A 22,227-nucleotide genomic window follows, 5' to 3' on the forward strand; every position below is an offset into this window, starting at 1 on the left:
GACCCACTGCCTCCCCTACAGGTCAGTCCTGCCCTTGGCAGCGTGAGGAACCAACACATGCGTCTGTGTAACACTGGTATAAAAGGCAATAAAGCAAGATATGTAGTGTAATGTAGTGGGTGCTCCAATGGCTCCACCGACTCGAGACACAGATACACTGGTTAGCGGTGGGAGATGGCGTGGAGCCGAGTACATTTGGTGAGAGCACATCTTGTGTGGTTCTGATCATTACACTTCCCTGAAATCAGCTCCTGCAGAGGACAGATTGCCCCTGTAAGCCAGAGACTGCATCAACTCAAAACGCTGGAGGAAGATCCCCCTCCCCAACCCCCAAACACACACATACAGAGTTCACCAGGACTATATGTAAAACTGACACCCTCCCTCCCACCCCAGCGGTCTCCATGGCACCAGTCTGTCTGAGAAGCAGAGCACTGACAAACTTACTTTCCCCCGGTGATGGCAGCAAACTGTGTAGCCAGTCACACTAAACTACTTCTACAGTTGATTGTAAACTTTGGTTTATTTTTATTTATTTATTTTTTATTATTGAGTTCTCATGGTACAGCAAGCATGTCTAGGATGAGAGGGCAGAGTTGAAGAGGAGACGAACTGTCAGTCTGTCTTTAGTCTGGCATGGTGAGCCACCTGCTCGGTCAGGCCTGCTTTGATAGAGTTTTTTACAGACTGCCTCATATGATCCTCCATCAAATTATCACTCATGGGCTTCAACACCTGTGGAATGAGAAATGTGCAAAAGAAACAAGAAAATGAGGTAACCAAGGAAAATAAAATACAAACCATATAAAGAGATGAGACTCGAAATAATGAAAAAACTTAGAATGATGAAGTCTGACACAAAGTGGCATGAACTGAAAGATAAATGAGTTTTGCTGCTAGAGTAATGAGGTTAAAGCAGTCACATGCTATGGACACAAGTGATACCCTCCTACATAGCAGTATTTCACTGAATTCAAACCACTTTACAGTTCCTAGAAGATGGATGTGCAATTCCATACCCCATATGCAGCATCAGTCTGGTATGGTTACAGCATTTATGCAGACCTGCCCAGACGGTCCAGCTTATTGTCCTATATGTGTAAGTGTGAACACTTCAGATACAGAAATAAAGTTAAAAATACTGGCTAGTTTTTCTTCTTGTTATTGTTGGATGAGAGTCGCTGTCGCGGCACTGATGTAAGAGCATGATGAATCGTTCGGCGTCTAAGGACTTCAAAGAGTTTGGAAAACACCTAAAACACGAATTCAGCTGTTAGGGAAAATAGCTCTTAAAACACAGCAGAAAGTCTATCAGGTTCAAAAAAAAACCAACCCTGTCAGTAACTTCTCACCTTCCTGGGATTCCTCTGAAGCAAGGGGGGGAAAAGAAAGGCAGAGATTCAGAAAAATCAATAGCAAGAACATAGTATCTAATCACAGTGACACAGACAAGACCTGCAGTGCTTTGCATACTACTGGTGATAATGCAGCTCTAATGGCAAAACCAGCAAGCTCTTTTGGAGACCACCTTCCTCCTCCGCCCACAAATTGCAAGCATAAGGCAAGTTCTCCTCCTCCCAGGGCAAGCAGCAGCCAAATCAAGCCTTATGTGCTCTGGGTATCCTGCAGCAGCAGATGCACTCAGCAAGTATTATACATAGAATAATAACACCTTCCACTTTTCCTGCAGTGCTTTTCAGCCCCAAGCTCCAAAGCAAGGAGCTACAGTGGTGCTGGAGAGCCTCAATTTTAATTATTAGTCAGAGATGTAACTAAGACTTAGTACCCTGATGCTCATTTGCCTCCTATCATTAAAAATCCACTTTTTCTGCTCCAGTATAACCTTACTGGGAACCTCACCAGGTTGGTCAGATATGTCCAGTGTAGCACTGCCTAGGATGAGCCTTGAACACAGGATTTTTTCAGATGTAGAAGCAAACAGCTGAGCAGAAGTCTCCAGTTAGTTATTGGTTCATGCCTCTTAGGACACACTTTAACATCATCCCAGGTAAGTTGTGCGAGCCCTTTATTTCTAGCAGCACCAAAGTGTTTCCCTTCTGCAGGCACTGGACATAGCTAGTTGGAATGCTCTAAAACCTGCATATACAAGTTGGTCAGAAATTCTCTACATTGGCCTTTACTGGAACAGCTGTGTCAACTGACTTCAGGCAGCAAAACCTCTGTGCAGAAAGCTTTCTCCTCCAGCTTTGGTGCTCTTAGGCTCCTAACTTTTATTTCAGAAATTAGCCTGTCTGTCAAGCATTTCTAGCAAACAGCAGTTGCATCCACTGAAGTTGTCACAAACAAGTCTTCCTGAAGGAAAAAGTCTACTGTACACCAGCTGCTGCAAGTCATCACCCAGTCAGATCTCTACAAGGTCTAGTTAGCCCTTCAGCATCACACCAGACGAGGAGGGCAGGGTTTTGCCTTTCCCATTCTTCATACCACGTGAGATATTTTATCCACCACATCCATAGGACAACTTTATCTATAAACATATCTTTAAAAAGAGAATTTCTTGCTCTGAAGAAGAAAGAAGATTTTTGGAGAACCCCTCCACTCTTTACCATCCAAGCACCTACTAAGGCCTTTAAGTAACACTTCTTTGACAATATCCTAAGCTTGTTTAAAATTCTTTGTGCACAGCATCTTGCTGAAGAAAGCAGTCACCCCTCCGAGCAGATTTTCCCTTTGATAGCACTTGCATTCTCCATTAGGTCTAGACCAGCTTTTCACTCACAGCACTCAATAGAAACTGTTTGATACATCTACTCAAGAAGAAAGGTTTTGCAACAAAAGGAGATACCAACCTGTTCCCATATAGCTTCAGCAATCTGATCGATGGCTGTTCCAACTTCTCTGAATTCCCCAGAGTACTTAACGTATGCCCAAGTACAAAACGATATTAGAGCCATCCCCAGCAAGAGATTACACAGGGTAGCTATGGAGTTCATACCAAGGAACCCAGTCAGTCCTGAGGTTATATACATGGCAAACATGACTGCAAATAGAGTGGCAGGGGTACGAGCAGCATAAAAGATGTTTTTGCCATCATTGTGCTTCACAAAGTTTGCATAGATCTCATCGATTTCCACTTCAAGTTGTTCCTGGTAGCGCCGACAGAACTCGTCCCCTCCCATCTTCTTCACTGAGCGGAACTGCCTGACCGCGGTGTCTCGGAAATCCTGGTGCTTCCGCTCAAGGTCCGATGGGGCAATGTAAGGCTTATCTCCCCCACAAATCTGTTAGAGCAATCAGAGATCATAGAATCATACCCTGAATATCTTCTGCTGTGCATAAACCAAACCTGCTCCTTGCTGCCCTCCTCCCAAGCCAGCATCACACTGCCTCCTCAGAGCTCTCTTGGCTCTGTAAGCTCAAGTCCTGTCTCAAGTGAAGCGGTGAAAGGCACTTTGCATCATGGCACAGCAGGAGGCTTCCCTGTCCAACCACATACAGAGCTACAGCACATGACTGAACTCATGCTATAGCATATGACTGAACTCATGCTCTCACTGTTTCCTTCAGGCAAGCCTAGGACAGGACAACAGCCACATTCCTGTTATGAAAGAGGTCAAATACAGGAACACCAAGAGGCAGAGAATGCTTGGCTTGAGGAAGGTTTAGGAGAACTCTGCTCTCCACAAGCTCTCCCCTCCCCACTTCCATCCTGTCCATCTTTTTACTCCTGGTCACCCATCTCAGCAAGAGGGTCAGTGCAGAACTTGAACAAACTGGGTAGATTCTGCCCACTCAAGTTCATTCTTGTTTATTGCTGCCACTATCAGGCTCCATGAAACTTACCAGGTGGTACCAGCTAAGAACTAGCTGCTGCCACCCTTAGCCCATTCTCCCCTAGACTGTCCTCTCTGCTTGACTCTGAGCAACTTGTGCAAATACATTTCTGCTGAAGGGACAAGACCATGGAACTCAAATGGATACAGTGATGTGGGCACCACCATCTTTCCCTCCCTGACTCAGTATGCGTAATGAAAATGGTTCAATCAAAGGACTTCTACTCTGTTTACCTAGGCCAGCAACATGTATGGCACATCAGCTCCAACTCCTCCAGACCCTCACAGTTAGATTATGTCTAAGAAGTAGTGATTCTTTCCATATGACATCAAACAGCCTTCTCTTTCCTGCCTCAAAATCCTGCTTGTCATCTCATGCCTTGACTGCACAACAACTTTAACTTTCTCCTGCTCATTTCCTTCAGCAGAGCACATGGACACTTTCTCAGAGTACAGGTTCCACTTTCTACCTCACAAGATGTTTGGCTTCACTGACTAGCTTCTTCAAGGCAAATGACCCTGTCACAATCCTGACAACCTCAGTCTGCCCCTTGCTCAAGTTTAACAAGCACCTTTCTGCTTTTGCCCATATCAAAGTCCTCCACGTTCAGCAAAATTCCCTGGAAAATGGTAACTAGTGTCATCCTTCGAAACAGTCTTTTCACATTGCTCAGAGCATGTGAAACACTAGGGGCTGCTGAGGGATCAAGAAGCCCCACAGTGTTTTCTTACACTCTGTGTGACTGCACCTGTTGTTCCTTACATTTCAGGTCATTAGGGTGACAGTATTTTGGTTTTGCACACTCCAAAAAGGAGGGCTTTGGCTCATGAGGACAACTCAGAAGCTACATTAAGAACTATCCTTACATAATCGAGCCTTAAATCCAAAGAGTTCCCACCTCTGTTCTTAAAAATAGAAGTTTCAGAGCTGTGTCACATTAAGAACATCATATGAGACATCTGGATAAAAAACTATTCCAGACATTTGTGCATATCTCTACAGTGATACAAAAATACACAGTACTGGGGAACATTACTATGGAAACAAACTCTGTTTAAAAGAACACCTGTTCTTGTTTATTCCCTGCTCCAAGTAAGAAACCTTACAACTACAGTTATCTCAACAACCACTGAAGATTCAAGGTAGGAAGGCAGACTTGACATTTATTATAAACAACACATTTCAACACTAATTCAAGACATTTTCCAAAATGGAAACAAATGAGTCCCTCTACATCAGCAGAACATTCTGAAAACAGCCTGCTAACAACTGGAACTGGCTAGTATTAGGTCTTACTCTAACTTCAAAACAGAAAGCTGCTTCAACAATTAAGACCAGAATTAGCCTAGTTATAGGGAGCTGTTTGTAGTACAATATCACACCCACTGGTCTTTTCCAGTTGTAGAAGTTGACAATAAGTATAGTCCTGTTAAGCTTTATGAGACGTAATTGTCTTCAGAATTTCCAGTGATAAAACCTTGCATAACACTACGTTGGAGTATGAAATCCACCCAGTGATTCAGCTTAGAGCAGTATAAAGTCACTATCTTCAAGATAAGAAGCAAGTAGGAAATGACATATACAGATTTTCCAAAGTAATTCTTGTATTTCATGGGGCTTTTTGTAATCTTTAGAATCATTTGAATCCTTGCACTTTACAGCTAATGAATGACCATAATTCAGAAGCATGGGACCATAAAACTAGAATTCTACCCTTAGTCAACCCTGGCCCAATAAATGTCTCCTCATCTGTTTGTCCCTTTCATGTCACAGGATTTTAAGATGCCTTTCAAGAGCTGTAGAGGGAACTAACAGGCAGGATCTGGCAAACACACCCCATTCCCATACCTCCCCAGCAACTTGAAGAATCCTGGGTTTGCCTCAGAGCAGAGGGTAGAAAACACACAAGTGCTGGCCCTAAGCTACTTTCCCCCATTAACATGCTCACAAGCAGAATACAGCATGAAAACTGAAGGCCTGTATTTGCACGAAGACATTCAGAGAATGTTGTGTCATCATACCTGCTCCATGCCTTTACTGTACAAGTCTTTTGCTCCTGCCACAGCAGCAAGATTGTTCGCCTCGGCTGTTGCCTAGAAAACATTGAGCACTGTGTCATCACAACATCATCAAGTAGTTACCCTCACAGCCTCCAGAGCTTCTGCTGGCCAAGAGAAGGCCACACAAAAACAAGAGAAATTTAGCAATATACACTGAAACACATTACTGCCTAGGAAAGCATTTTCTTCAGCTTTCTAGTACAACTGCAAACAAATTCCAAATTCCTTGTACAGGCTTTTCATCATGAACAATCTCTTCCAAATGCTCTATTGTTAATAAGCAAATAAGGGTCACTAAACTATTAAATGTTAGCCCTCATAAATCACTACCTGTGAGGAAAGAAGGACACTGGTATCATTTCTGCTCTATACATGTACAGTTTTGGTATCAACTGTAATTGTCAATTTTGTAAGACTTATTTTCAACCTGCGTCATGTCAGGGACAATTACTGAAGCCAATACTGGAAGATATCTTCTGTATGTCCCAGCCACATTTATGGCTAAATAGAGGAAATGAAAGCAGTTTTGTTTCATTGTGATGAAGTTTCTGAACTCCCCAGTAAGTCTAAAGATGTTGTTCCTTAAAGGATAAGAAAACTCCCAGAACTGTCAGGTCTTAAGTGACACAGGAAACTTTAAAAAAAACCCCAAAACCTCAAGTCTTACAAACACAAAATGGTTGAAATTGACTCTAAAGCCCTTCATCCCAAACAGCTCAAGGGTTTGACACAGAGCTTTATACAATCACTTTCTTTTCAGATTGTTTTAAAGATGATTACATCCCCTTTGGGTCAACCCAGAAAAGAAACCTCAATCCAGTTAGTCAACCTAACAAACCCTACACAGGGTGGTCCAACACGGTGAGACAGTGGCCACAGCTGCAGTACTATAAGCCTTCTCCATCTCATCTGCTGCATCTGATGCTAAATGTCCTCTGAATGCAGCATGAAAGACACCAACAAAACAGCAAGTTTCAGGAAACTCCTTGCTTAGAAACTAAAGCAGCTAAAAACCCCAACCAACCAGACACACCCCTGTTCCATTTGGCTGGTGAAACTGAGGGAAGACAAAAATGTGTACCCAAGTGTCACAGTTCAGATGGCTTTCAAAATACACAGCTCCTTCAAGATTTACAGTTGTTTGTGGGAGATTAGGACCCACAGCAGTCATGATCTTCAATTGCAAAGAACTTACAAGAAAGTACACATCACCTAATCAGATTATGTGAAAGAAAAATAAAATACCTGCAGCATAGATTTTGGATGAGGTAGCTCCTCTCCTTGATAGATTTTAATGTATGCCTAAATGGGAAGAAAAAGAAAGGTTTGGTTTTCTAAACATTTATGATTCAGAAGAATGAGAAATGAGGGATGAAATAGAGTTCAGATTATTTATTTGTAATCATGCCAAATATTAAATTATGCAAATTTGCTCATTCAAGTCTAGCATTGTTTGCCCCCTTTACTTTCCAGTGCACCAGACTGAGGCTCAGCAGCGTAGCAGAGCATCCTGAGGAAAAAACACCACTGTCCCAAGAAGTGAGGCTTGACAGCAGGTTTCTGTTCCCTACATATGTACAGAGGTCTTTACTAAGAAGGGAATCTCCACCCATAACAGAAGAGTGGAGATAACTCTCACACAGCCTTTCTGGCAAGAGATCTGTCCAAACTTACCCCAGTGCTGACAGAACCAGTATTTACATTTCCCCACATGCCTTGCTCCCTTGAAGTGTGGGAGGAAAAAAAGCAGATCAAAGCACTTAATGCAGACAGAGCTGAACTGCCAAAATAGTTCTGGAAGCTAAGCAGGCAGCTGACCCCTCTGTGCCCCACCCCACCAATCCTCAGGTGTTCTGTTTTTCCCCAGGGTTTCAGAGGGCTGGAAGAAGACACACACTTCATGTCTTCTCCAGCCCACAAGCCGGCCCATGGCTCAGCTCCAGGGCACAGCAGGCAGCAGCAGCCATTTCAGTGCTTTGGACAAACTGTCCGTGTTACACCAACGAGGCTACTTTCAGGGCCACTACCCTTCACACTACTACTGCTTTCCCCTCCAGTCTACAAGCCTCTGACCTGAGGATGTTTTGCTGTAAAGGAGGAGAGAACAAGGTTATCAGGGCCCCTATGTACTGAATGCTCTAGGTTGTAGAACAACCTACAAAAACATGTAGACTTACACAGGACTCTGTTCCCTCCACAGCCTCCTTGCTTCTGTAGCTATTTCCTCCAAGAAAAAGCCCTACAGTTTCCAACTCAGGCTTCACAATCTCAGTTTCAGATGCACAGTCCCAAGGGAGCAGTCCTCTTCAGTTACATAAGCATGGCATTTCTGCAGCACCTCATAGGACTGCTCCCAGACTGGATATGGGATGTGAATCAGGCAGCTTTTCAATAGAAGAGGTTTTACACTCAGTTCTAAGGATGCAGTCCTTTCTCAACTGCTGCTGAATGCATACTCCCTGAATGGCACTTGATCAGGTCCTACTAGAAAAGAAAGTGGAGCAAGCAGCAGCGTGAAACAACGTAAATAGACAGGCTGAACCTCTGAGCTCCAGTGCTGATTTTATGCTTGTCAGGATAGCCATGATTTCTATTGTGTCTTTCCTTTAAAAACTTCATTTTACAAGAGAAGTTAAGAGTGTTCTGGCCTCAGATTCTTCCCTTGCATAGTTTGTTTCTTAACATCAGCCTAGCTGTTCTACCTTTAACATGCATGCTCAAAAGTCACAATGCAAAATTCATGTCCTTAGGAGATAGTGGCACTCATTCTTACCAAGCCAACTGTCTAAGTAACTCCAATCAAAAAAAAAAAAAAAAAGAGGTTCACACACCAGAACAGTTGCTGGTGATGTAACAGAAATGTTATCACATTTCTGCTGCTGTCACCACGATACAAAAAAAAAGCTCAAGACTGACAGCTGTAAGTATCATACACAAATATTTCAGAGCATAGTGGTGCTGCACACGCATGTGTTTAGGAAGTACCCTCCTTGCATGTCAAAAATGCAGAAAGAGGAATACCTGAAAAATTTCAATGCAGTTTAAGAGCTCATTTTCTATCTGTATATGCTACACATGACCTCCTTTAATTTAAAAAAACCTAGGATTTCAAAGCAGGAAAAAATATCTAATAAAGCTTGAAGTATTTCGGCCTATTTACAAAGAGAAAAAAAAAACCAACAACAACCCACAATTCTGCCAATAGTAGCTTGCTAAGAGCAATACTGTTAGGAAGTTATGTGCCAGTTCTAGAAAGTCAAGTAATGAAATGAAAACAAAAGTGAGCTGATCAGCAAATGTCAGCCTAGATATCTCATCTTCTCTGGGAACAACATGGCCTAAAATTAGAATAACGTCTTTTAAGCTATTAACAGAAATAATTAGTATGAGTTTGCTTACCTTGAAGTATTCTACAAGATCTCTACAGGTCACCTTGGATCCACTAATCTCTTTTTCTACCAAGTTTTCAGGGGCAAGCAGTAATGGTACCAAATTCCGCAGTTCATTCTTAAAATCATCATCTATATCTAGTAAAATTCAATCAATTTCAGGAAAACAAGTGGTTAGTTTTCTTTTTCAATCTTGTATTTCCTAAAGGAACACCGACAACCCACGACCCTTCAAAATCCACAGCATCACAACTCAACTGCATTTCTAAGGTATTTAAAGGCTTAAATACATAGTACAGCTGTAGTCAGTTCTATCCTTTCTTAATCTGCCAGTCTGAATTTCAGACTGAGAGAAGGTTCCATAGTCCTTGTAATATTTCAAGTGCATTTCCCCAAATAATGCCAACATCTTGCACAATAACCCCACAGCTCTGTGCCCTCAGCACAGGGTTGGCATCCCACCATCACCACTCACTTTTACAGCCCTTGCCATTTGATACATTCCCTATGTTGGGGGACAAGCATCAGTCGGAGGAATCCTGACTGCTGCCCATTCTGCAGTAGCAGATTGTATTTTAAAGTCATTCCAGAGCTGACCTATGGTTTAGCAAGTTCTTAGAGAAAAGCTTTTCAAGAAACCAAAGTCTTTAATTTTGCAAACTCTCCCCTCTGCAACCCTTACTTATCTTGGAAATCTTATTTAATGACCTTTAAGTAGGTCTCAAATTATCAGATTACAATCTACAGCAAGACAGAGATATCCATTCCCTCTGTCTGCCTAAATCCTCTACTGTGGAATCTACACATTTCTAGATTCCACAGTATCACCTTTTAGCCTTACATCTTTCCAATCAAGTGCATTTCAATAGCCAACCAGTTCAGTGCTTAACTTCCATCATAAAAGAAAACTAACTCAGTGATCGAGAAACACAAAATGAAAAGCTTCCTACCATTCAATCTCCCATCAAAATTTGGATTTGTTGCAACTTTAAGACCAGGGTGGGGCAACAGGAAACAGCCAAGATTACTGAAACAGGAGTGAATATGCTTCCTTACATTCTGTAGCTCTTCATGTTGGTTTTGCTTTACCTGAAGGAAAAAAAAAAAGGCAGTAAGAACTGCCAGCAGTTTTGCAGTACTGCAATGAAGATGAAATATCTTAAAAGCAGTAAGAGCACAAAGGTGTGTTTAAGCTTTTATTCCTGAAGCTCGTAACGTCAACTTTGCACACAAGTGGAAACATCAAGAAAGCACTAGGAGCCAGTTCACCATGCATCACTACCTTGACAGCAAGTTGTCACTTAAGTTAGAAGATCAGACTAGGACTACTAGAGATAACTCACCTGCAATCTTTTCTCTAGGAACTTTTTTCCTCCTTCCAAGCCATATGCATGTTCATAAGGATAACTCCAATCTCTAATTAAGAACATTAATGTCTATAAACAGGAAGAACAACAGCAGTGAATGGACTGCATCATTCCTAAGGTGAAAAACTCTATCACACATGTAATTATTTTAAGTATTTGGCTGCCCCAAACATAAGTACATTATATATTAAGTAAGTACATTATATAAATATAAGTTTTTTAGTACATTTGGCTGCACTAGATGAAGTAGCCTTGTAGATCTGTGGTGCATTTGCTTGTTTAAAAAAACAAAATAAAGGCAAAAAAACCCACCACCAAACCCACAAATGCAACTCAGTCCTTATCTGAACAAAGTACCCAATTGTCTCAAAAAGATAACTTCCCTGTTTCACAGGTTTGCCTTTTGCTATTCCACAGGAATTACACTGTCCTCTCTCTCATCAGCTGAAGACAAAAAACAAACCTTCATGTTACTCTTCTATCAGACAAGGTGCTTTACAAAGAACACATCTTGTCTGGACCAATTACAAGAACACTGCGGACTCACACTTGTGACTCCCAAGAGTTTTAAATCTCACCACTAACAGCAATTGACTAGTACCCTTATAGGTTAAGAAGGACACTTCAGGATGAAAGACTTCTCAGTCTTTGTCTCCACTAAAGAGAAGCAGCCTCAAACCCTTCTCTGGCCTAGCAAACAATCAGTTTTAAGACTTTTAATGCTGCAGCCAGTCACACTTCAAGGAAATTAAATGCAACATGGCTTTCCTCAATGCCATTGCTTAGAGGCCACATGACCTTTTCTCAGAACCATGTACCACCAGCAAAGACCAACTGTATCTCAGAGCAAAGAGTAAGAAGGCAGCATGAAGCTTTTCCCCTTAATGCCTGCACATCACTTGATGCTTTGATTCCTTTTACACCTTATAACTCAAGCACAAAGCTGTACTGGCCCAAAATGTGATCCTCTTCAGCATTTTTCCACTGTGTTTTTGCCAAATAATGAGGCAACAGTGAAGGAAAATTAGTCTTGCAAAGAACAGGCTAGCTTCAGCCCAGCTAATTTATCTTCATAAATTATCCTGAGCTCATTTTCTATACATCAAACTGCATAAGATCCATTTAACATACAGTTACCTGAAACGGCTTTTGGTAAATTTCTTCCATAGCTAGTCTTCCATATTCTGTAAACAACTGATAGAAAGAAGTGTGTAAAGGTGCCACATATAAACCACATTTTTCTACTGTAAAGTATTTTGTCACTAGAAAATAAAACATTCCATCTTAAATCCTATTATAGGTCAAGAATGGCAAATAAACCTCAACAATGAGTATACCAATCCTCAGTAAAATTCAGGAAGGAGACATTATTTCCACTGGCTTCATGGTGCCATTCTGTAACTGTCAACACACTGCAGCTCTAAGTGGGTGGCTTGTGGGCTGTTCTCAGAGGAAAGCTGACTGCATCCCTCAGCAAGCCAGCTCCCAACATTTGTTTCCTAGGCTAAGAAGGTAAGCCTGTCTAACATTTGCCCCTTGCTTCCCACAATAGGTTTATTCCTGGAAATCCCAAGGAACTTGGCTAGAGCCAATGTATCAGATATTTAAATACAAGCCAAGTTCAGCAGCTTCTCAGTTCTCTACTTCAGCCCATGACCTTAACAGATAATTGTTCCTTTCCTCCAGTATAAAGGCAAGTGTCAGCTGCTTTCCCAAGATGGTGCACTGTTTGCACCATTTTTAACACCAGCAGCAGCACTCTCTGCTGGACTGAGCAGGCCAGACAACCCACAATAACATGAATTACAGACTGTGCTAACTGTTTCAGCACAGGCCAGTATTGGCCTGTGTTGATCCACCCTAGCCTCCTTACAGACCTTGGAGGTCTAGATGAAGGAAGCACGTCAGAGTTCTCTAGCACCAGGCAACTGTTGTTCAGCATTCAGACTAACTCCTGGAATATATCAGATAAATTTCATGGCTAAAAGGAGGGTTCCCCCTGTGTTGATAACAAGAGCATCTGAAAACTTACAAGACTAATCTAACACAAATAAGCTTCCAAACCCTTGTCACCCTGAGCAAAAGCAGCTGTGAAGTGGCCAAGCAGCCAGGTGAGACTGGCTTCTTTGACCCTAACTCCTTACATCACTCACTTCCCAGCTAAATGAAAAAAGGCAGCCAGAGAATAAGAGCATTTCAGAATTACATAAATTGCTGTTATAACAGAAATTCAGAATCTCCTTCCCTCAAACCATGATTCCTTGCTGCAGCTTTAAATGCATGGTTGTTCCCTATCCACTGCTTGTCTTTATCAATTATTGTTTCAATTATCAATTATCATCAATTTATTATTTGGGGGTTGGGACTAGATGATCTGTAAGGCCCACTCCAACCCTTAAATTCTATGATTCTATGATTATCTTTCTCATCCCTTCCTTCCCTCAAATCTTACCCTCCAGTATAACAGATGGGGATTGCTCCATTCAGATTGCACTGAGGTTGCTAAAGGACCAAAGCCATGAAGAGAGCCTGGCTTTCAATTAAGTACCCATGGCTTTTTTTTGTTTTCACTCCTTGGTTGGTTTTTTTGGGAATATGGGGGCTGTTGGTCCAGTGATACAACCCTGTTAACTGAGAACAGCATCACAAGACTATCTTTACTTAGTGCTCTTCTACTTCCAGCATTGGCAGCCAGTCTTTTGTAGAACTGCAGACATATAAAACAGTTTTAAGCTGTCACAACATCATGGCCTTGGCGTTTGTAAGTACACAACTAGTCTTTAAAGCTATACATTTTAAGTTAAGGAGATAAGGTTCTTGCACCATTCACATGAAGCCAGAATTCAGTGGCCTTTGACCACAATGTTCCATTAGAGGATGAAAATCCCACAGTAAAGAAGGACAACTCTTTCCTGCTTTTATTTCTGACTGGAAACAAAGTCTGCAGAAGTTTCTCAGCTGAAAAACTAGAGATGGCTTCTGGGTAGAAGATACTCTTCCTGCCCTGACCCAAGCTCCCACATTTCCTGAGAAACTGGTGATGAAATACTGTCCATTTTCCTATTTTAGAGAAGAAGGAAAAACATTGGAATTTTGTCATTAATTACTTCTATATATCATTTTCTTTTCTCATCTTTCAGGAATTTCAGAACTTGCAATACAGAGAACAGACTTTAAAAGATTTCGCCAGATTAGAACCCTCTACTATTTTACCTCTGTGCTGGCTCAGTAGAAGCACCACAACATCACTGAGCTGATGCAAACACTGTGGTTACAGACAACGGTTTTAGCATCAGGTCAGCTTCAGTGTTTTATATGAAGCTGCAAACAGCTCCCAAGTCAGTTACATAAGTAGCAACTTCTAAACCATGTCAAGACTACTAGTTCAGAAGCAGCATATTCTTACCTGCAAATGTTGAAGGTCATCCTCCTGAATATTCTGAGACAAGTTATATACCTGCAAGAGACAGTCAGAATTAGTGTACCATGAAATCATTATCTTACATTCATATAGTCTCTTTTACATATCTTGAGTATTTCTGTCTCCTCTAGAAAAATCTAACTACCAGAAGTCAGCAACTTAGAAAGGTGTCATAAAATTTATCTCAAACAAAAGTCACTTTCTTAGTCAAAGCACTAGCAACAAAACCACTGCTGGCCACCCTAATTCTTCTTACAACAGCTTCTTTCCAAGCAAGCAAGCCACAAAGGAATCAGAAGACTGCTGAATGCTTCAATTACCACATCGGTGTGAGACAAGAGGACTACGAAGGGCATGTCTGTTAGCCACCCTCAAGTCCAAGCGCTCGAGGATTCAGCTCTACCTCTGACACAGAAATGACCCGGAAGTGAGTTCACTACATTGTTTTGCTTTCCACTCTTCCCAGAGAAATCTGATTTTATCCAGGGAGTTTGTGACTGCTTCAATAGCACAAATACTGAACAGCAGTAAACTCAAAGATGCACCAATAACCCACAACTTACCATAACCACAGGAACAAACCAAACAAACAATCCATCAGAGCCAACCCAATAGAACAGTAGTGTTCTACATACTCCTGTTACTTTTCTGTTGTAGCATGTCTGGAGAGGGTCACTTGCCACTCCTCACAAAGCTGCTTGCTTTTGGCACATTTAAGGGGCAAGCTTAAATGTAGTTGTGGGCACAGTCAAGAGAATGGTTGCAAGTTTACTTGATCCTTTAACAGTAGCAGCAATTGCAAGTTTACATGATCACAGTGTAACATCACCCCAAACAGTATCTAAAGTATTAAAAAAGACTCTGTAACACATCTGTACAGATGCAGGTGCTACTTTGACATCTTGGGGTTGGGGCAAGGGGGGATTTCCCAGTTCTGTCAGCAATTTAACTCAACTTGGCCTCGGATAACCTTGATCCCATGGAGAAACTTATATGTACTACACTGAAAATAAGACATTAAGCATGAAATTTTAAATCATAGTTGGAGGAAAATATGCAGGTGAACTTTTTAAGTGTGGCTAGAGAGATATTATCTGGATGTTCAAGATAGAAGGTTCCTACAGCTGCCATTACTTGCCAGCACAGATTCTCACCTGGACAGAACTTGTCATGGTGCTCAGAGCAAAAACCGTTGCACAGTCTTTGATAGTGGATTGGCTATCAAAGGCACCTTGGGTATCCATGAGTAGTACAGCAACCTAGAGAGATGAAAAGAACAGCAACAGTTAACGAAATCATTAACGCTGTCATACTGCAGGCCAATTCTATTTCAAGTAAAGCAAGTCTCTGCCTCTACACCTACTTAGTAAACCTCAGTCAAGCTTCCTGCACATGTGACTACGCACACCTACAGCTGAGTAAGCAACAGCCAGAGTGCCACGTCACTAGCCTGAAGTCCCTGGCCTTGCTACACTAGTTACCTTCCCCCACAGAAACAGCCTCTCAGCCCAGTGGGGGCACAGTGCACAGTAGCTGGCAGCTCTTATCCACTCAAAGACCTCCAGTCTCAGCTGCAAATCTAACATAGCTTATTAGACCCAAGAATGAGCAGCTTACTTTTAAATATATATGTATATATACACATCTTAATGTAATTATTTTAAGAAGAAAACAAGACAATTGATACTATCTGCTGGAATGACAAGGAATGAAGAGATCAATATAACAAAAGCTGATCAGTCCAACTTCCATCTTTGGCATCTATTACAATTCCCCTCTCTTTTGGTTAGAGATGACTGATGAGCATGAGCAAGTGAGTGATTTGTTTATGGAGCAAAACAGATCCTCACAATGTACCTGGTTTTTAGACAGTGTTTTGTTAGCTACGAAATTTGCTAAAACTTTCTGCGCACCACTAAGCCACTATTTTTATTTTTTAAGCTTGATGTCCCATATTAATTGGTGATCAGATGTTTCCTTTGCAAATGCAAAGGATATGAAATTTAAATAATCAAGAACTCGTGGTTCAGAACATGAACAGCTCAAGATCACTACTAGTACTGTGGAGTAAATATTTATTAATAGCATCAACACCTTGTTTCAGCATAAAACCAAACACCTACAACCAAACTTTGCAGTTGAACTGACTTAAGAGCCAAAAAAGATGCACCAGAGCTTTGATTAGTATCAAGTTACTGCCTTTTTTCCCCTACTGTTAGACTTAGTCCTTTTTTATAGACTAACTCTATGGAAGGACGAGCTTCCAGACACTGAACCTAGAACACATCTCACCCCTCAAAGAACAGTGGTTGTTAGAGAGCTGTTTTCACCACAGCAGTTGTCTGTATATGGTGTTGATAGCCATTACAGCTTTACAACATCCACTGGATAACCCACCCATGAGCCTGGACAGAGCAGACTTTGCCAAAACAAAGTACTCTCCAAACAAGACTATTGTCAAATTTTTCTGCTGGTTTGTAAGAATCAATCGCCATCCTTGTAATGATACAGTTTCTAAATATGTTATGCAGCTACTAAATGCAAAGGAAAGTTTGAACTGCCACCATGAAACACATGGCATTAAAGGTATGCACAGAGGTAAAAATCCTTACCTGTATAAGTTATAGAATCATAAAATGGTTTAGGTTGGAAAAGACCTTTAAAGATATCTAGTTCCAACGCCCCTGCCATACACCAGGTTGCTCAGGGCCCCATTGAACCTGGAAACATTTCCCAGGAAGCGGCATCCACAGCCTCTGTTTTGTTACCACAAGCAAAAGACAAAAAAACAAAGCCCCAACAAAAAACCCCACAGAACCAAAAAGCCCACAACATCTCCAAGGAACACCACAAGTAAATCAAAGTAAGTCAAACACATACCTTTGTTCCATTGGGTTTCTCAATTACAAACACTTCACTCCAGACTTGAATGCCTGTGGTTTCTCGTTCACATCCACCCCTCCATGTAAACCCAGTCAATGGCTCAGTGTTTCCACCTATCCAGCAAGGAGAAGTCTACAAAACAAAAGGAAAAACTTATGTAAAACCAAGGCAGAGATTTTTAGGTTTTTAACATGCTATGTTTTAGCAACTTCCATGTTGTTCTTACATCTTCCTCAGAGCTGGTTGACAACATGACACAAACTATTAAAACACAACACAACTCTGCGTTTCAAGGATCATCTGCCAAGAAATGCTGTTCGGGACTACTGCATTTCAGTGGCTGCACAACTTTTCAGTTACTGAAGAGACTGTGTGCAGAGCTTTTGACTCTCAAGCACTCAGAACTTTTGAGAACAGCTGTTTTATCCGTCAGTTCAACTTAGCACTCATGCTCTTCCCTCACAGTTGAGAAACCTCAACTCAAACACATGTTTATTTTAACTACAGGAACAGCTAAACCTCTGCATGGGACAAAACATCTGATCTTGACTTAATTCTCTCCTTTCCCCCTCACAACAGTCCCTGCACTAACAAAAGCCAGTACAAGATTCCCAATGCTAGGTTGCAGAAGCCACAGAGACTAGGCAAAAAACAGATCTACAATCAAAACTTGTCACAGTTACAAAACACTTTTTCCTAAGTGATTAGGATTCAAGAGAAAAGGTCAGGTTAAGAGTCTGATATGTGTCAATCAACCTATACATATTAAAATTCTATTGGCATGTTGCCCAATTTGAGAAAGGCTATCAGAGAGTTGAATACAGTTGACAGCTAACATCTCTGGATGATCAAACTGTAACGAGGTCTTCAAGAACAGGCAATGCATGGAGCAGTGGCTCACACAGAAGAATGCAGCCATTATATGTGCACATTTAACTCAGAAGTGTGGTTTATGTAGTGGACAAGTAAGGAGCATGAGCAGGTACCCCAAGGAAATTTCACTGTGATAGGTTTATATATACTGAAATCCTATTGGAAAGAAGCAGTAGGCAGAGAACAGCTTAACTGTGAAGGGGCTTACAGAAAACCCTTTCTTTCACAGGCCAGAACACAGCAAGCTTGCAGAGTAGATTATCAGCCAGGAAAGTGTCCACTGGAAGGTCAAAGTGGAGACTTCTCAATTCACTGGGCTATAAGCTGTACCTTGCTGATTCTGCACTAGCAGCTTACAGAAAATAGTTCAAGACACATCTCTTCACATTTCAGAAAACAGCATGAGTACCCAGGGGCTATACAGAATAAAAATACTTACAACAACTAAGTGAAACTGCTTAAGGGGGGATGGGACACATGACACCCTGCACACTGTGTCCAAAGACACTTATAAAATGGAGACATTCTGCAGCAGGCCATGTCAAACTGAATAGAAAAGTAAGCAGTTGCAGTTGGCCCGTGGGACTGGAGCAAAAGGAGTACGCAGTGGTAAGAAAACTTTAGCTAAGGAAAACAAAAGGATAATGAGCCTTGACTGACTGCCAAGCAGCCCGGCAAGGACACTTAGAGGTGATGATAAGGAAGGGCAAGGAAGTAACAATCCCCAGAGGAGACTGACAACCACCCTTAGGCTCCACACGCATGCATAGAGGAACAAAACACACGTGCCCAAAGACATGCTGGTGCCCCAAAAATTCGAACCCACCTCATCCTCTCGTGTACTGTTCACATCAGGATGACACCGCAAACTTATGACATATAAGGCAGCGTACACCTTCTGGGGGGTGCCCACCAGAACTTGAGGACCACGTTGCCTCCGTGGGGTCACCTGTAAGCTTCTGCACCTGCCACCCACCCCAGAATGGGACTGTGCCCTGGACCACTCGTCTCATCACTCTTGGGGTCGGTATGTACTCTTTATTGCTAGGGATATAACCTCTCCTTTATTAATATAGGTAGACTTGTATCCTTTTTGCAATAGTATGTGTGTACGTAGGCAGAATAAGTCATTTTGAATTTACCACCTGAGTATGTGTGTCTGTCCCATTATCTCAGAATCCTTGATCCCTGGAACACACACTTTCCTCATGCCTCGCAGCATGCAGGCAACCCAGCAGCTCTGCACCAGCACTCTCCTAAAAGCTATGGTCACACCATAACTCTGCTATTTGGATCACATGTCAGAGGAGCAGATAAAAATTGTGAAAATGAACACAGGTACCCAAGTGAAAAAGAATCACAGGCCTTTACAGGTAAGTTGTTTGGGTTAGGTTGTTCAGCGTTTTCTATCTTCCATTTGTTTATTTTGACAGGTACACACACCTCTACCAGAGAGACTATGGCAAAACCTGAACAGCTTTCCTCTGGAGTTTTTTATCCCAGAAGATGCTCATGCTTCCACAGACCACTCTAAAAATCAAAGTTCCAGACCTGCTTTGCACTTCAGTACACTCCAGGATACAATTTTGCAATGCTGAAGCATATTTCACATGTACATGTCAATGGACTGTGGATTTTTACTTTTTCAAAAGAATATGTTATATTATTCAACAATATGTTCCATTTTTCTTTTATACAAGAATACTTCATCACATTTTGGTCCAGACATTATCCTTGTTTGTAACAATTCAGATCAAAACTACACAAATGGTTTGACAAGTCCCTTAGTGAGCACTAGATATGATCATGTTGGATTACACATGATTCATATCACAGGAGACTTTGGTGTCTTAACAGGCACAACTTCACCTGAAGTTGCTTCCCCGTATGAGGCACTTAAGCCTGTATCTGACTGACCTTTGCATCAGTTTAAAGCACCCCTAGCTTGCTACCTCTGTCTTTCCTTAGCTCATAATTTAAGTCTCAACTCAGTATTTCAAGTCTCTGTCTATCAAGGTGACTTGAAAGATATTCAAGAGATGATAAAAGGGAAAAAAGGCTTTGTCCCTACATGAAGTTGTACTACAATTTTGTTTCAGTCACCTAAAAGATGACTTCTCTAAATTTTATTCCACATTAAGGAAAGGACCGATGCAGCTTTATTTGCACAGTACATGAGTACATAGTGCACTTTGCAGATTAATACAACATAAACAGGTGACACCCCTGTAATAAAAAGCTTTTAAATCTAAACTTAGAAATGCTACTGCACTCAACTCTTGATAACGCTTAAGATCACAGGATCCTTGCAGCAGCTTGCTGAGTACACAACTGCTGCTGTTCCATTTCCAGTAAGCAACCACAACACTATGTATCAGTGCTCCAAATGAGATGTCCGCTTCCCTGAAGTTAGTCAGCAGCCTCAGCCATGCCAAAATTCTACCTGTGACTTCAGCTGGGATCAGTGAGATTTTTAGAATGACAACTTTTCATGCGACCTCCTGCCCTTGATTTAAGACAAGAAAATTAAATTCTTAAGTTTCTTGGCAAGTTTTTCATCATGCATGCTAATATCCAAGGGGGAATACATCCCAAAATCGCTTCATTAGTGTATGAACTGAATGCAAATGCTTTAGTATTCTGTGCAGGATGCAATACTTAGTTCACAGAAAACACAGATTTGTAATTGAGCCTGACTGAAGGTAGAGGAATCAGACTAAGTTTTATAAAACTATACCTAGGCCTTTCCTTCTGTAATAAATTTGCATAAGCATAGAGGGTAACATTTGACTTCATACAACTCAAGAGTGCTCAGAAGAGGAGGCATTGCACTTTTCCTCACTCATCAACTCCCATCAATGCAGTCTGCTTGTCAAACTCTTTTCCTAAGCAAGTTTACATCACTCAACTGGCAGGAAAATAGTTCAACAAAGTGCAATGTCTTCTGATGCACCACTGCATTGGATCAGCTCAGCTAAGGGCCTGCAACCATTACAGCTTCAGAATGCAGATGTCTGGCCAGAAGCAGCATGCAGAGAGGCAAGACCTCCCTGCATTTGGTAAGAGATAATTGTTACAGTAGATGGCCAAGCTTGCCCTCATCATCAGTTTAAGAAACACAAATGGTATATTAAGGACAGCTATAGAAAACTGAGAAAAGTGATTGCACAGTAAAGGGGAAAGAGAGGCATGATACTACACAAGGCTGAAACAGCACTTCAATCTGTTTTGCTTCATGAACTTTAATTTCACAATCTGAAAGTTGACTATTTGCTTAAAGCCCAGCCCTTCTGTTTTTGAAAGGAACTAGCACTACCCCTACTCAGCTCACCATCTTGCTCAGAGTGCTATACTTTTTAGGAGTTTGGGGTTTGTCTTTGCAAGGGTTGTTGGGTTGGTTTTTTTGCTTGTTTGTTTTGGGGTTTTTTAGTTTGGTTGGTTTTGTTTGGAATACAAACAGGAGAAAGGGCTTACACACACACACACAAAAGGCCACCCACAGAACAGCTGTATCAAATGAAACATTTATTCCTCCTTAGGTTAAAAGAGTCTTCAGAAGTTGGGAGCACCAGCTTGCTCGTGTATATTCCTCCTCTGTATTCCTCCTACCACATCCTCAGGGTCTTTCTTAAATAGCTCTCAGTAAATCAATGAGAGGAACTGAATAGGGGTTAAACAGAAATCTCAAACTACTGAGACAGAAAAGGAAGTATTCATCTGCCAACTACCAGCAGTTTCTTTGCAGTACTCCTTTCCTGTAACTGCAGGGTTCATCTTGATGTCTCCTCATGCCAGCTATAGCACAAACTCCAAAGAACAGTGACCAGAAAAAGGAGTAAGTTCTGGGTTTTTTTTAAAAAAGCTTCAAACAGTAACAAATCACTGACTTGTCAATATTCACTATTCAGACTAAGAGAAACACACCACAGCCCCTGACAGGCAGATGCATACATTCACAGAAGACCCTACCCCACCCTCTCCATGTAAGTATAGTAGACACAAGACAAAGCTAGTCAAAAGCTACAAACTAAAAGACAAAATTAAATTTTGCATCAGGCATTCATTAATCAATGCCTTAAAAGGATTTTAAACGTTCCTGGATGGTGTTCAGAGACATATTCCAAGCAGCAAACAGCAAACTTTCTCCTTTTTGCCATACATCAGATTTAGTCCTCGAATAGCTATCTGACAAGACCTTTTTTTTTCTTTGCAACAATGTGTAAGCAAGTGCTACAATATGATTTCAGGAGATAAGTCAAAGCAAAGTTCCTTCAAGCCACCACCTGGATGAGCCCTTCCCCAAAGCACAACTAGAAGGCCATCATTCTACCCCATTCAAGTTCTTCTCATGTCTACTTACAACAGGACACGAGTAAGTTCCCTTGATAACTGCAAGAAAATATATACTGAAAAACTGTCACTTAAATACACTTCTTCAA

The 22,227-nt window shown here is 41.5% G+C and overlaps 1 protein-coding gene across 2 annotated transcripts in view; it reads right to left on the reverse strand.

Annotated features, from left to right (window-relative positions):
• Positions 1 to 188: 188 nt before the first annotated feature.
• Positions 189 to 22,227, reverse strand: part of ATL2 (atlastin GTPase 2) — a 22,443-nt gene continuing 404 nt past the window's right edge. Inside the window, exons 2-12 of one of the 2 annotated variants that reach the window (XM_009083452.1) lie at positions 16,913 to 17,047; positions 15,187 to 15,291; positions 14,018 to 14,068; positions 11,749 to 11,805; positions 10,588 to 10,680; positions 10,195 to 10,333; positions 9,255 to 9,382; positions 7,101 to 7,157; positions 5,817 to 5,888; positions 2,811 to 3,242; positions 189 to 735 (exon numbers count right to left, since the gene is read on the reverse strand). In XM_009083452.1, coding sequence (XP_009081700.1) covers positions 616 to 735; positions 2,811 to 3,242; positions 5,817 to 5,888; positions 7,101 to 7,157; positions 9,255 to 9,382; positions 10,195 to 10,333; positions 10,588 to 10,680; positions 11,749 to 11,805; positions 14,018 to 14,068; positions 15,187 to 15,291; positions 16,913 to 17,047 — 1,389 coding nt within the window. In that variant the 3' untranslated portion in view covers positions 189 to 615. Of the gene's footprint in view, positions 1,254 to 2,810; positions 3,243 to 5,816; positions 5,889 to 7,100; positions 7,158 to 9,254; positions 9,383 to 10,194; positions 10,334 to 10,587; positions 10,681 to 11,748; positions 11,806 to 14,017; positions 14,069 to 15,186; positions 15,292 to 16,912; positions 17,048 to 22,227 lie in introns of both variants that reach the window. The other variant, XM_009083453.1, reaches the window with a different exon arrangement.

The sequence above is a fragment of the Acanthisitta chloris genome, unplaced genomic scaffold, assembly GCF_000695815.1.
Source record: "Acanthisitta chloris isolate BGI_N310 unplaced genomic scaffold, ASM69581v1 scaffold10111, whole genome shotgun sequence".
Taxonomy (NCBI): Eukaryota; Metazoa; Chordata; class Aves; order Passeriformes; family Acanthisittidae; genus Acanthisitta; species Acanthisitta chloris.